Source organism: Phocoena sinus, chromosome 6 (genome assembly GCF_008692025.1).
Source record: "Phocoena sinus isolate mPhoSin1 chromosome 6, mPhoSin1.pri, whole genome shotgun sequence".
In the NCBI taxonomy this organism is placed as follows: domain Eukaryota; kingdom Metazoa; phylum Chordata; class Mammalia; order Artiodactyla; family Phocoenidae; genus Phocoena; species Phocoena sinus.
In genome coordinates, this window is record NC_045768.1 from 27,582,198 (window position 1) to 27,598,668 (window position 16,471).

At 34.9% G+C, this 16,471-nt stretch overlaps 1 protein-coding gene across 3 annotated transcripts in view; it reads right to left on the reverse strand.

Moving 5' to 3' along the window:
* Positions 1–1,124: 1,124 nt before the first annotated feature.
* The window catches only part of FSD1L (fibronectin type III and SPRY domain containing 1 like), a 65,933-nt gene continuing 50,586 nt past the window's right edge, over positions 1,125–16,471 (reverse strand). For 2 of the 3 annotated variants that reach the window (XM_032635889.1, XM_032635888.1), the window contains 2 exons: positions 12,399–12,487; positions 1,125–7,255 (listed from right to left, as the gene is read on the reverse strand). In XM_032635889.1, the coding sequence (XP_032491780.1) occupies positions 7,133–7,255; positions 12,399–12,487 (212 nt within the window). In that variant the 3' untranslated portion in view covers positions 1,125–7,132. The remainder of the gene's footprint in view (positions 7,256–12,398; positions 12,488–16,471) is intronic. The other variant, XM_032635890.1, reaches the window with a different exon arrangement.

Sequence of the window (16,471 nt, forward strand, 5' to 3'; positions counted from 1 at the left end):
ACTACTAGTACCATGGAGTATAAATGTAAAATGAGGTGTAGTAATGGAAGCACTTGGACAGAAAAGTAGAAGGCACAAAATTTCCTGAGCTCTCACCCGAGATCCAGTGAGGCACAGTAGGACTGGTATACCAAAGAAAATGTTCTCTAATTGAGGAAGCCAATTCCCATAATGGTCTATATATTTATAACATTTTGGGAGGGAGGCATGCAGAATATATGTAGACAAGTATATAACAACTTGTGTAGCAACTTAGAAAAGGGGAGCCTTCAGAATCTTGGTAAGCCCATTGTTCAGTTAACAATTAGGTTGTTTGTATTTTGCTATCAAAATGCTGCAGTGAGTACTTATTTGTGAGTATATATGTAAGAGAAATACCTAGAAATGGAATTAAACTTTTCAAAGGTATGTATATTTAATAACTTGATATTACTTAATTGTTCTCCAGAAATGTTGCACCCATTCACACACTCCATCTTCTATATGAGGGTACTGGCTTCTCAATATCTTTTGTCACATTCCTCTCCCTGTGACTCAAGACTATCCAGTATCTCTTCATTCTTCTCTTGGTGAAAATGATCTTAGTTACAGGAGATCCAGCCTCACCTGGTCATAGAATGGTTTTCTTTTTTCTCCTAAACTGGTTTCAAGTTAGAATATAAATTTTTAAAAAATCTTAGGTTCTGGTTCCCTCCTAGCTACCATCTACCAAAATGTAATGCAAGATGTGACAAGCTCCAAAGACAGAAACTAAGTTCCCGGTTTATGTTATAGTTACTTATAGCATGTCTCATCTTCCATCTATAGCTGCACTGTACCAAACAGCAGCTATTAGCAAGATGTGGCTCTTTACACTTAAATTACAATAAAAATTTTAGTTCCTTAGCTGAACTAGCCACATACATGGAAAGTGCTCAACAGCTGCCTATGGCTAGTGGCTACTGTGTTGGACAGCCCAGATACAGAACCTTCCATCATTGCGTACAATTGTGTTGAACAGCACTACTCTAAAATAAAAATCTTTGGGGTCAAAAGTACTATGACACTTTTATCTTCTCATGCTCAACAGCACATTGTAGATATCTAATGAGAGTGGATAAAAATGCAAGCACTGAAGCAAAAGATAGCAGGAAAAAAGGTTTAATTTTTAGATGAGATATTCCAGGTGCTTTTTAAAGAACTTAACTTGGTCATTCTATACACAACATACAATCATTTCAACATACAAGTTACTCCACTTTGAATACTCTATTTTAAAGTTTAAAAAAACATTTTAAAAGCTTTGTCTTGTTTCCAAGGAAAATGAGGCAAAATGCTTATTATAAAACACTAGTTTGCAGCACTGCGTACTGCTTAATTATAAGTAGTCCATTAATGTTCGTCATCCTTAACTTAAAGGTTAAACCTGAGGAATTAGAATTTTTATTATCAGAACTGCATAGCAAAACCATGTCCAGATGATAGAAACACCAAACAATCTGTGGATCAAGACAACCTGTAAACCATTTAATTCAATTTAAAGCAAAACAAGTAGGTTAGGAGAGATACTAAATGATATTCAGTTTGACAGTTTTGAAATGCCTCATCATGTTTTAAAAAAATGACAATGCAACAAAAGTTGTCAAATGTTTTAAGTGGGCATATTCACCTTATATCATTTATCTGATGACAGCAAACTGCTGAACCATTCCAAAACTGTTGTTTTGGAAAGAATTATTTAGGCCAAATTCAGTCTTTGCATGTGGCACTGAGCAGTCATAAATTGAAAGTGCAAATGCCGGGATGGAAATATAGCTTAAATCATTTATTTATGCTACTATTCTACTCTGACACACTTTAATGCTGTGGGAAATTTTTTACAGTTCTGTAAGTCTTAATAGAGTAACAGGCTTGATGAGAAAATACAAAAAGGCCACAAGTCATGCATAAACTAAAAATGCTAAAGGATATTTTAATTAGGCTTTCTTCTTTTAAAAAAAAAATCATGTTTCATGTCCTGGTGATACCACTTTAAACACATGCTTTGTCAAAGTAAATGGCATCTAGAGGTATCCAAACACTTAAGTCCATTATTAACTGAAAGTAATACCTTACATTTACATAGCATTTTACTGTTGTTGAAGCAATTTCACACACTCCATTTCATTTTATTCCTCACAACAGCCCTGTGAGGTAGGCTGAAGAAGTTACAATATTTTATGTAAGGCAATGGAAGCCCAAAGATGATAAATGATTTAGGTAGAGATAACAGATCTAGTATATGGTAGAGCTAAGGTGATTCATGTTAAATACTTTAAAAGAAATTAAGCCAAAATATTTTTTGTTACATCCAGAAAATTTAGACTAATGGTTTTTAATATAAATTACTCCAACTTTAGCTACTATTATCTTACAGTATGAATTAGTTATAAATTTGATTTTAAAGAGTCTTCCTTAAAAGGTAAATTAGACTCAATGCTTTGGTACCTTAGAGATACTGGAAATGTTTAAAAAAAAAGCATTTTCATAACCCTTAGACTCTCCAAAAAGTTCCAATACTAATAAAAATGCCTTTTATCAATCACTTACAATTTGACTTATTTTAAAACTGGCCCAAACTTAAGAAGCTCCAAGCCAAAGCAAACACATTCACCTACCTGCTGTCCTACATACTGTGAAATCCTCTATATGTCCCTTCCCAAGGACCAACTTACATTGAACGGGTACCATTAAGAAAATATATCAAAAAAAAAAAAAAAAAGAAAGAAAATATATCAATTTAACACAGCTCAAATGATTACAAATCAAAAGTCAGGACCTTATATTGACCCAGAACTAACAAATACTGTTTAAATTTAATAAGTGAGTAGTCTGGGGAGAAAAGTACTATGACAATCTCTGATATCTATTCAATATTTATAAGCCAATACTAACCTTTATATGGCATACCCAACAATACCTTTTCAACAAAAACATATACCAAATATAATCCACTTAACCTCCAAATTACTCAAAAAACTTAAAGTATTTACATTAATCAAATATTCCAGGTAACAAAGCTATCATATGTGACATATCAAGATCACAAATATTTGCATAATATGAATACTGTAAGATATACACAAAACTATGCTGAATATGAAATAATCTTTCTGCAATGATTAAGGAAACATTCATGATCTCTTATAAGTGCTCTAGTACTGGCATTATGAAATGTAAATTAAAAATAACAAATAACTTTATGGTTATTTGGATGTTGAGTAAATTTATGCTGACCATACACTTCCCTAAGAGAATATATCCGGTGTAAAAATAAAATCAAGGAAGAAAATTCTCCAGACACATTTTATGTGACTACATATAAGTGAACCATTTTATATGCAGTTAATTAGAATTTTTTTTACAAACTCTAACATTTACTTTTTAAAATTTCTGACTTATTAGCAAAAACATTGTTTTTAAGATGCAAACTATGTCTTACCACGCAAAAGCAGCAAAACTACTATATGCACAGAAAATCACACTTCACTAATTTGGGAAATCCAAATACGAAGTATGACTGTCATATCCCAGACACTTAAATATTTGTTGTATGAATTAGCCAATGAATGAACACTGACCTTACAAATATGGAGTTTTTTAAAAAGAATTATCATGATGATTTTTACATATAGTCTGTAGTTTAGTTAGCCTAGATTCACATATTTTATAGAAGTCTACACTGTCTCTTTAAAATTAATACTCTGAAACAATCATTTTCCATATATATCCTTTTCCAATTTTTTCCCATGTTTCCAAAAGACACTATCTAAGTAACTTAATAATTTTATGGGAAAAGTATATATAAAAAAACTAATCATTCTAGGTAAGTCATGGAATAGAGTATCTTAGCCTAATTAAAAGATTTCATTACAAATTATTTATTCTTTATACCACCAAGGATCAGTCTCAAAAATTCAAATTATACACGATACTGTACACACCTTAATTTCATAAATGAGCAAATAAAGCCAAGCCAGTATGTCTCTTTAGATGATAACATGGGGAAAAAATGATTGCAGAACAAATTCGGTCAAGTCTAGCTGTACAGCAGCAGTTCATGGTTTGTCAAAATGGTACAGGTGCCATCAGTTAAAGCCATGTACAGACAGGCACACCTTTAATACTTTCAATTTGTTTACCTACACCTGGAACATTCAAAGAATTACTGTATATTAAATGTGTATGTATATTCAGTTAGTAAATGCTTGGTATATACATATTTATGAAAAGTTAAAGATGTATGTGACAGTCAGTCCAAAGAGTCAAAATGAATTGTAAAAGAATTCTTTTTCTAAAGTGCTTAAGGCAATTCCTTCATTTCTTTATCCAGTTTACTAAAACTGCTTTGGGATTCAACTGCTAAAAGAGAAAGGCAATACTAAATGTATGTTTTTATAAAACATAATTTTTTTTACACCTGTGGTAACATACATTACCGTCAACCTCTCATGCATTTCTTTTACAGAAATCAATCATGTTTGACCTGTCAAAACGAAGAGTAAAAAAAAAAAAAACAATAAAGAATATTTGAAAAGGTATACCAACTTTCCATAACGTCTTCAATTGAGTGCAAAAAATCTCAATATTTTTTAATTCAAATGTCAAAGAGAATGTTATATACTGTGTGTCAAGTTAATGGTTACCTTAATTTGAGACTATGTAAATAGGCACTACAGTTAGACTATTTTCTAGTTTGAAAATAAGGGTGGCAAACTTCCTCCAGTTTAACTTAACACAAATAAACGTAAATCAACTAAGCTAAAACCTCACACACATTTTGTTCTTTTTTTTTTACAGACTTTTAAGAAGAAGCACAGTAAAAGGAAAACCTCAGATTCTTATTCTGAGGTATAATAGTATTACTTCAAATGAATTTTCCAAATGAATATTAGAAAACTTTATATGAAGGGTTTCAAATGATGACATGCGCACAGGAAGAATAATATGCACTCCTCCAGCCCGATTAATATTTCCTTTTCCTCATGCCCCTGCAATGGAAGCCCCTTACCAGTATAATATAATGGCCTCTGGTTTAAATATCAGCTGACACTGCATGGGGGATGGAGCAAGAGCATGCTTAGAGGAAGCAGGCACTTAATTAAAGAGAGGATACGATTATACAGACGTAACAGTGAGAGTTTTTAATACAAGAACTTCTGGCTTTTTCTGTGTCATCTTGTTAAAATATACATAACTGTTCACAGAAAGCAGTTCACATAAAGCTCCACCACTAACTTACTGTTTTCAGGTTTAACTCTATGAAAAAGAATTATAACTTCCTGTTTCCTTAGGTCCTAGAACGACCCTGCTGTAGGGACATCCAAAAATTTCTTTCAAAATCTCTAGGAGAGACAAAAATCAAAATTATATTTATTTGGAGAATCAAAAGAATATCTACTGACAATGTCATTCTCTAAACTTCATTATAGTCTTTAAAATATGTCATCAGACAATGGTATAGATATGAATGTCCTCTGAAAAAACAATACCCAGTTCAAATGAAATTCCTTATTTAGATTTGTTTTACAATGAACAAAAAACATCCTATCAGTAAACTTTAAGAGAGAATGAGCTGTTCCTATTCCACAGGGCTTTCTGTAGAAAGCAATTCAAATGTAATAAGCAGCAATGGTCACTTCTAGGGAGGTTGTCATAACACAATATACTTAAAACGTGAACGAAAGAAAGTCAACATGAGAAAGTAAAAGTTTCAAAAATTAAGGGATATACAAATCCAGACCTCTTTAAAATGCTCAATGGATTCTTAAATACTGTAATTACAACTTTCAGTTTGGCTCAAAGGACTTGTTACAAATTTTAATCAACTTTAAAAATATAAATACTCTTCTCAATAACCGTGGGTGTTACTCATTGTTTAACACATTTTCCCTAAGTTTGGTAAAGATTACTCTATGTTGATTTTTGGAAGAATTACAACCCTTTAGAAGGCAAATGCATGTAGCAAAAAGACTGAGAGAAAAACCACCTCTGAATAGTTATATCTGAAAAACTCATGTGCCAAATAAGTCAGAGATTTGTAGTTTTTCAAAACAGTTGTTTAAACCATTCCATCTTATTAAAAAGCAGATTAAATGACTTCAGTAAAGAACAGTTTTAGGCACCTCCCTTTATAACCTATTCCTCGTAGATAAAACTTGAATAGGTAGCTTTCTCTACTTACTATACAGCTTTAATAAACTTTCATCTTCCTAGAAATGTTAAAAATCAGTTATTACCAAATTCAAGTGGGAATTTACCAAAGGTAACTACTAAAGGTAGTATTAAACTAGACAAAAAATCAGAAAATATAAAGCATTAAAAAATCTTACCCATCATCCAAAACGATGGAAAGAAAAGTCTGATTAAACAGGGTAACATATAAAGAATATCCCTTTGCAGCAGGTAAAAAACTGAAATCTGGGTGATTTTAAGCTATTTTGTCTAGAAACTTCCTACCCACTTTCTTTTTTGAGTTATAACCATAAGAGAAATATCACAATATTTGGAAAAGAGAAAATGATATTCAATCCAGTCAAACAAAAGAGGATAATTTAGCAAACCTCAGCTTGTTTATAAAAGGGGAAAAATAAACTATTGTAAGAAAACCTTTCTAGCGCCCCCAAACAATTATTTCCATTTTTAGAAAACCACAGAGGACTGTATAGTTTTCAAGCTTCAGTGTAAGAACTAAATAACAGGTAGTGATGACATTAAAAAAGAGAAAGTACAGAGGAAAGAAGACAAGATTTAAATGCTTTTCCCTCAGGTCCTAGGGCTACCATATGTAACTAAACGTATTAGAAGAACCAAAGTAATCCAAGAAACACAAGAATGAGTTTCTATGTAACTACTTAAACACTGCCTTTTTCTCCCATTTACTCTTCAAAACATCAGTTTCTTGCTCGATGTCTGCTTGCTTCTCTGATATTGCTCAGCAGGTTCCTGTGAATGCTTCATACTAGATGCTTGATGCTAACAGATCCCACACCTTAAAGCAGAATGTAGCAAACCTGATTTCCACCACTCAAAAATTTCTGTGATTAGTAACTGCACAGAAAAGGCCACCCGTTCAAGAAGGGGTGAGGGAAGGTAAACATATTCTGAATAGGCATTACTGAGTAATATTGTTTAGGCTGCTAGCCGAACCAGTCATTCCATTTTCACTTTTCTGAAGTGTTCTCACAGCACTTGGAACCTGCATCCCAGTATTCAAAGAAAGTCCACCGCACCAAACCTAAGAAAGGACAAAAACAAAGCTCCAGTCAGATTTCAAATCAAATGAAAACTTAAATGATCCTTATATTTCTATTTGAAAGGCAAAATGCCACATAAGTGAACATTATCAAATTCCAAACTGATAACCTTTGTATGTGAACTGAGGGGAAGTGGAAAGGCTAACTCAAGAGTCTTCTAGAACCAAAGAAGTCTTTTAGACTTTCCAAGAGACCAAAGGAAGTCTCTATGAGAGCAGAACCCACTGGAGCTGCACACAAGAAAGGGAAGTAAGGGCTGTAGAAATTTAGAGACTAAATTGGATTAATCTAGGCAAAAGACATTATTATTATTGATGCTAACGTTCACAACCAAGAGAAGTGCACAAAGAGTCAACTTCTTTACCCCAATTACTGCTTTAGATTTTGAGAACGAGGTGTGGCCTGACAATATAGGAATTTAACACCCCTCTGTTAACAGAGTAATTCCATGAGTTTCTTCCCTAGCTTGTTAACAATAAGAACTCTTTTATAATTCTTTAAGGTTGTCAGAGGAAAATGCAAATGACAATATCCAGATACACTTGCCATATTCTATTATCATAAATGTGAATGAGTTTATGAAACATAAAACTGCTTCACTTGTGAACAGAGCAGCTGTCATTCAGTAAACTATAACTTATTTGGAATACAGTCAAGAGAATTAAAATGTGAAAATATGAATCAGTTAAACTGTCATCAACTGCCATTTATGTAGCAGACATAAGCATAAATCGAGGGAGAGTCTAGAAATTTTTTAAGTATTCCCAACTTCAACTATATCCTAAAGTATTAAATATTTACTAAGTAACTATAGCATAGTTACAAAGAATTTGCTGACCTGTGAAATGTATAACTATATAATTAACATTCTAAAATATTAATGACAGAAGGTAATGATAACTCTTTTTTTTTTTTTTTTTTCGGAACTCGGGCCTCTCACTGTTGTGGCCACTCCCGTTGCTGAGCACAGGCTCCGGACGCGCAGGCTCAGCGGCCATGGCTCACGGGCCCAGCCGCTCCGCGGCATGTGGGATCTTCCCGGACCGGGGCACGAACCCGTGTCCCCTGCATCGGCAGGTGGACTCTCAACCACTGCGCCACCAGGGAAGCCCATGATAACTCTTAAAATACAAAAACAAGACAAAAACATGGGACTTCCCTGGCGGTCCAGTGGTTAGGACTCTGTGCTTCCAATGCAGGGGGCACGGGTTTGATCCCTGGTCGGGGAACTAAGATCCCACATGACACGTGGCATAGCCGAAAAACAAAAAACCAATATGGCACAAATGAACCTATCTACGAAACAGGAACAGACTCACAGACATAAAGAACAGACCTGTGGTTGCTGTTCTTTATGTCTGAGGGATGGGGGGGTAGGGGAGGGATGGACTGGGAGTTTTGGGTTAGTAGATGCAAACTATTATATATAGAATGGATAAACAACAAGATCCTACTGTATAGCACAGGGAACTATATTCAGTATCCTGGGATAAGCCATAATGGAAATAATATAAAAAAGAACGTGTAGGGGAGTTCCCTGACAGTCCAATGGTTAGGATTAGGCACTTTCACTGCCAAGGCCTGGGTTCAATCCCTGGTTGGTGAACTAAGATCCCGCAAGCTGTGTGGCCAAAAGAAAAAAAGAATGTATATATGTGTATACCTGACTCATTTTGCTGTACAGCAGAAATTAATACAACATTGTAAATTAACTATACTTCAATAAAAAATAAATTAAAAAATATAAAAGCAACTGATTATAAAACTACTATCTTATTTTATTGAAAATTATTTGATTTAAAAAATATTTACTCAAAATATCTAGCACAAAGGTGGAAGGGAAAATCAATGGAGAAAGTTTAGTCTTTTTCAGTAAGTGGCACTGGAACATGTGGACATTCATATGCAAAAAGGGATAGGGACGGTGGGAGGGAGACACAAGAGGGAGGAGATATGGGGATATATGTATATGTATAGCTGATTCACTTTGTTATAAAGCAGAAACACACCATTGTAAAGCAATTATACTCCAATAAAGATGTTAAAAAAAAATAGATCTCAAACCATGCTCTATACCATATATAAAAGTTAACTCAAAATGGATCCCAGACCTAAATGTAAAACCTAAAATTATAAAACTACAAGGAGAAAACAAAAGAAAATATCTTTGTGGCCTTGAGTTGGGCAAAGCATGATCCATAAAAGAAAAATAATCGATAAACTAGACTTAATCAAAATGAAAAACTTCTCTTTGAAATGTCAAGAAAATGGAAAAAAATCAGAGACTGGGAGAAAATATTTGCAAAACATTTATTTGATAAAGGATTTATCCAGAATACATAAAGATATCTTAAAACTCAATAATAAGAAAACAAGTAACCCAATTGTAAAAAATGAGCAAAATATTTTAAGATACTTCACCAAAGAAATTATACAAACGGCAAATAAGCACATGAAAAAAGCATGACATTCACTAATGTAATTATAGTTTCATCATTTGGAATGAAAAAACAATGAATAAACTCACTACCTACTTTCCTGAGATAGACTCAAATTAAACATGAAATCTACCCTTTTAAAAAGCATATCTGAGGGCTTCCCTGGTGGCACAGTGGTTGAGAGTCCGCCTGCTGATGCAGGGGACACGGGTTTGTGCCCCGGTCCGGGAAGATCCCACATGCCGCGGAGCGGCTGGGCCTGTGAGCCATGGCCGCTGAGCCTGCGCATCCGGAGCCTGTGCTCCGCAACAGGAGAGGCCACAACAGTTGAGAGGCCCACATACCGCAAAAAAAAAAAAAAAAGCATATCTGAGACTTAGGGGAAAAATAACTTTGAATTCCACATGGTAAAAATACTGTCCTTGAGTGACCAATTTGGAAAAACAGCCAAAAATAAATCATATGCAGAGGTTAAAAAGAAAATAACCTTTCCAATATCCCTAAGTATGGTACTACAAACAATAACTTTATTCACTAATCATTTTTATTTTTTAAGGGAAATCTAGGAGTCTTCGTTATTAGCATTCTTTTTTTTTGTGGTACGCGGGCCTCTCACTGTTGTGGCCTCTCCCGTTGCGGAGCACAGGCTCAGCGGCCATGGCTCACAGACCCAGCCGCTCCGCGGCATGTGGGATCTTCCCGGACCGGGGCACGAACCCGCGTCCCCTGCATCGGCAGGCAGACTCTCAACCACTGCACCACCAGGGAAGCCCCTATTAGCATTCTTTTAAACTTATTTTATGACTTTATGGTATCTAGGGTAAATAATCATTATCAATTGTGAGATTTAAAAGTACTGTATTTTAAACCCACATATAACCTGAATACTTTATCCTTACAGTTTAGGAGTTACAGTTGGGGGTGACTGTCGAAGAACACACATATAAACATTCCACCAAGTCTGCAATGGAAATACACCATCCTGATCTGGAGAAGCAGCCCCCAAATTAAGGAAAGTTCTAGCCAGAATAATGATGATCTTAACTGGATTGCAGAACTCCCCACAGTGGCCTAATCTTATAGGGAAATGCAACAGATAAAGGAATTAGGAGAAGCAGTAATATTTCCTTAATAAAAATATAAATTCAAAACCAAGTTTCATTTTGTGTGGAAAATCATGATGTTTTCTCAAATTGAGTAGTCCTGAAATTATACACGTGTATATAGACGTACATATATTCAGTCTACCACACATAGATAGTCATCTAATATTTTACAAAGATTGTACTGCAGTGGAAAAAGGATGATCTCAGTAAATGAATAAGTAGATGGAATAAGCAGCTATCCATATGGAATTAAAGAACATATTTCAACCTTAACATCATACCAAACATATCATTTCTATATTGTACTTGTATTGTAAATGCAGTCTATGTCTAAATGTATAAGGAAAATTCTGCTTTTAGAAGAAAACACAGTATTTTCATGACGTTGGGAGTGAATAAAAATTTTTTAGACTGAACACAAAAAGTGCTAACCATAAATGAAAAAACGGATAAACTGAGCAACATAAAAATCAACAACTTTTGTTCCTCAAAAGACACCAATAAGAGAGGGGAAAGGAAAGCCAGAGTGGAAAAGATAACTGCAATACATATATCCGGCAAAAGACTCAGACTATAGAAATAACTCCAAAACAATCAATAAGAAAGAGGAAGAAAATCCAACAGAAATACAGGCAAAAGACTTGAGCAATCATTTCACAAAAGAATATATCCAAACAGTCAATAAACATATTAAAAGGTGTTCAACAGCACTAATCACCAAGGAAATGCACATGAAAACCACAATGTAATATATCATACCCATTAGAAGGATACAAATTTTTAAAAAGACAATACCAAGTGCTGATAAAGATGTGGAGGAATTCAAACTCTCATATACTGCTGCTGGTAAATTAGTATAACCAACGTCTTTGGAAAACTCTACTACAGTTGGTTACACACATACCATATGATCTAGTAACCTCAATCCTAATTATATACCCATTGGAAATACATATACATATCTACCAAAAAACATTAACAAGAATATTTATAGAAGTTCTATTTGTAAATGTCTCCAATGGGAAACCACCCAAGTATCCAACTAAATTAGAATGGGTAAATAAATTATGATATAGTCATATAATGGAAAACTATACATATACATACAATAGAAAACTATGTGAACTATCACCACATAGAAGAACATGGATAAATCTCACAAACATAATATTGAGCCAAAATGATACTGTATGATTCCATTTATACAAAGTTGAAAAGAAGGCAAATGAATTTATGGTACAAAAACTCAAGACAGTAACCACTTTGGAGGAGGGCTTTTGGGGGCTGGAAATGGGCACAATGCTCCGTTTTTTGACCTAGATGCTGGTTACAAAATTGAGTGCGGTCCTATGAATATTGATCAAACTACACGCTTATGGTTTGCAGACTTTTGTGTCTTAACACTCATTTCAATAAAATATACCAAAAATATACAGACAAACACAGATTTGGGAGAGGTGGACTGGGGAAAGGGAGAGGACTATAAAGAAAAAATAAGGTATTGTGCTTCCCCAAATATACAGCATAGATTGTTCTCCTTAAAGTTGCCAAACCAAATAAAATATAAATTACGTACTAACCATGAAACCAGGTAGTACTGGCTGAGTAAATTTTGTCTTAAAGGAATACAACAAATGTTTTGAGTTTGCATCATAGAAAGAAAGTTGACCTAAAAGGAAGGAGAAAAAAAAGTCTGATTTATTATTGAAAAAAATCATAATATCTAATTAAGTCTAACATAAAATCATGCATAAAAAGTAATAACCAAATGCACATTTTGGCATTAATTTTTTTGTCACTATGAGGACTGGCCTTAGTAATTCTCACTTGCAAATCAGTAGTAAACATGCTTAAGAAAAAGCCCAAATCCAGTTTTCTTTCCCTGGTTTTCAAGATCTCCGTAGGGCTTGCATAATCTGGCACTATTCTACTTACTCAACTATAGACTATTTATTTTATCATTATTTAACAAATGGCTTCCTTAGCCCAGTAAAAGCCATGGTTATTTCTTCTTCATTTTTATTATATAATCAGCCTTTCCACCCAAATCCTATCACCATTTAAGGTTTACTCTATGAAACTTTGTCTTCTAACTACTTGAAGCCATGCTTATACCTGAGTTTCTGAAATCATGGTATAGTTATCACCGCTTCAACTTTGTTAATTCTTAAAATCTCCTCACAGTCCGTCTTTCAACAATGATCATGCAACTAAATCACTCTTTCTGACCACCTAACTGTCCAACCTGATGGCATCCTCACAACTGTTATCACTTCTTCAAACTCTTCTCTCATGACTATTCTCTTGGTTTGTTTCCTAATCCTGAGGATATCTTCTGTCTCTTTTTCTCCTATTCTAAATGTAGATGCTTAAAGCCAGAAACAGGGGCATCAACAGTGGTCAGACTCCCAGGGAGGAAACAGATCACCTCATTGCTCTTTCAAACCCATCTTTCTAGATGCTTCTCACTTAACCTCTCTGAGCCTCAGTTTCCTCATCTGTTACATGAGATTAATAATTCTGACCTTTTAGGATAGTTATAAGGATTAAGTGAGAACAATATGCAAAAGGAGCTTAAATCCATACCCAACATGTAATATGCACAACTATTTCTATTAGTGGGAACTCTTAGTGATGCTATCAAAATAGTCATATGTTAATTAAAAAAAAATAAGTGTAGATGCTTGTCCAGGCTCTTTCTCTCTACAATGCTCCCACTGCTGCCACTAAACAGAGAAGAAGAGAAAAGAAACTAACATTTATGCCTACTATTAAATAACTGGGTGATTTATACACATTACCTCAAAATATCAAGCAACCTATATATGGTCACAAAGTTAGTACACAGCAGAGCAATAATGCTTAACTGTTCTGTGCAATATTCACTGGCCATTCGTGATGCCATTTCTAATATTTAGCTTCAGCTAAATAATGCCACATGGCTGTCCTGCTGGCATCTCATCTTTCCCCAGGACTCTATGCTCCCTATCCTGTTGATGATACTATCACCCTGTTGATCACACTGGATGAAACCTCAGTCATCTTCAGTTCTTCCAATCCATATTTAGTTATCAAGTCCTATGAATTCTACTTTCACACCATCAAATTCATTCTTCTTGATTCCTCACTGCTCAGATCCCTCTTACCACTAATCACTCAACAAATACTTATTAAGGGCTCACTATGCGAAGCACTTGTCCGGCAATAAGGACATAATACTTAACAAAACAGACATGGTCTTGTCTATATAAAGACCACCTCCTTGAAAAGTCTTCCCCTATCAATGTTTGCAGTCTCTTCTACATTTAACCATTTACTGTCTAATATTTCTAAAACTATATTACAATCATATGACTACAGTTTTCTAAAATGAACAGAAGCCCCCCCACCAACTACTAAAAAAAAGATTAGCCTATTATTATTTTTCAAGGCCCTCAGAATCTGATCCCATCCTACATTACAATTTCTTCCTATACCCTATGCTCTAGGTTAACAATTATACTTCTTACTACTATCTTTAAGGAACCACCAAGTATGGGAAAAGAGAAGATAAGCAAACGCTATCTTGGTAGTTGAAAAAGAAAAAAAAATGTGTGCCAATAAATTTACTAGTTATCCTGAGGAAAATATTTATCTGATTCAAAGGAGTAAATAAAAAAGATGCAGCAAAACTGACATGTCATCACTATCACTAAAAATAAATCAAACCAAAATCAATTTGTTTACTTTTTTGTTTGAGTAACCAGGTTGATGCCTCATGGAATCATCTGGACACAATGTTAACTAAAATGGTAAAACTTCGTTTTATTAGCTCTAAGTGTCAACTTGGAGAGAAGCATTTAGGGAATTACTTTTGTTCCCTAGTTCAACAGTACCTCATCTTCAAAAGTTTTATAAATATTTAGATGACAGTAGAGAAGATACTTATCAAATACCTAACTCAAAAAGCCTAAAGAAATTTTGCAAAAAATAACCCCACCAAGTTAATTTTTAGATGATCTTAACAGGAGGGAAAGATTGGCCAAATCTATTAAGATGAAACTTAAGGACAAATATAATATTCTTCATTTGAGTTATAAACAACAAAAAAACACCCCTACACTGACAATATCAGAGAAAAAAAGATAATCTGACAGAACTGCATGGAAAAAGATCTAGTGGATTAGGTGGCTACAAGCTCAATATTGATCTACAGTGCTGGTAAGTCATATTACTAGAAATTATGCGGCCAAATCACTAACCTATGAAGGTCAGAAGTTGTGTGTTCGACTTTGAGAACCAACCTTTAAAATATATAGACATAGCATACAACCACAGGAGATAATAAGGGTTTGGAAAAATTAAATTATAAAAGGAACAGCTAATGGTATAGGGAATGTACAGTCTGGAAAAACAGGGCAAGAGAAGCAATGTTAGTAGTTTTTAAACAAATAAGGATTATACAGTAAGTCCCTTACATATGAATGAGTTCCATTCTGAGAGCGTGTTCGTAAGTCCAATTTGTTCCTAAGTCCAACAAAATTAGCCTAGGTACCAAACTAACACAATTGGCTATATAATACTGTACTGTAACAGGTTTATAATACTTTTCACACAAATAATACATAAAAAACAAACACAAAAGTAAAGAAAACATTTAAAATCTTACAGTACAGTACCTTGAAAAGTACAGTTGTACAGTACAACAGCTGGCATACAGGGGCTGGCATCAAGTGAACAGGCAAGAAGTGTTACTGACTGGAAGAGGGAGAGGAGGTGGGAGATGACAGAGCTGAAGGATCGTCAGCAACAGGAGACGGAGGGCAAGCCGCAATTCCACTCAGGGCTGACGTTGATGGCAGAGGTCCTGGTTCCTTGCTTGATTTAATTCTATCCACCCTCTTGAAAAAACGATCCAGTGATGTCTGGGGAGTAGCTCTTTTTTTCTCATTATAGATGACACGGTAGCACTGGATTGCATTCTGAATTCTGCTGCAACCTTTGTATACCGTTCTACGTTCCGGTCCTGTGCCTCAAAAACTAACAGTGCCTCCTCAAATAAAGAAAATCCCCTTGCCATTTCCTGCGTCATGAATCTCTTCAGTTCTTCAGTTACCTGTTCTTCCTCTTTTCTCGTCATCCTTTCTCTGGGCCTCCAGTTCAATCAAGTCTTCATTAGTAAGCTTCTTGTGTTGCACAGCAAGGAATTCATTGAAGTCGTCCTCTTGCAGATCTAGCACCAGCTACTCGCTGAGGGTCACTAAGTTGCTGAAGACCTCTTTGGACTCCTCATCCACCTTCTCAAATCCACGAAAATCATGAACAAACTGTGGGCAAAGGTTCTTCCAAACCTCATTCATGGTGATGGCCATAACCTCACGCCAAGCAAAGCCCATATTTTTTATGACCTTGTAGATGTTACAGTCCTTCCAAAATTGCTGCAAGGTTGTTTCTGATCCGTCACTTGCCTTTACTGCCTGATGAAAAGTGTGATGTAAATAATATTTCTTAAAAGTTGGTATAACTCCCTGGTCCCTAGGTTGGATGAGCAACATAGTATTTGGTGACAGATGCACTACTTTGAGGTTGGGATGAAAATCATCCGTGAATGGGGGGTGGCCCGGAGTAGCAAAAGAATGTTGAATGGGATGTCCTTTGCCAAGCAATATTTCTC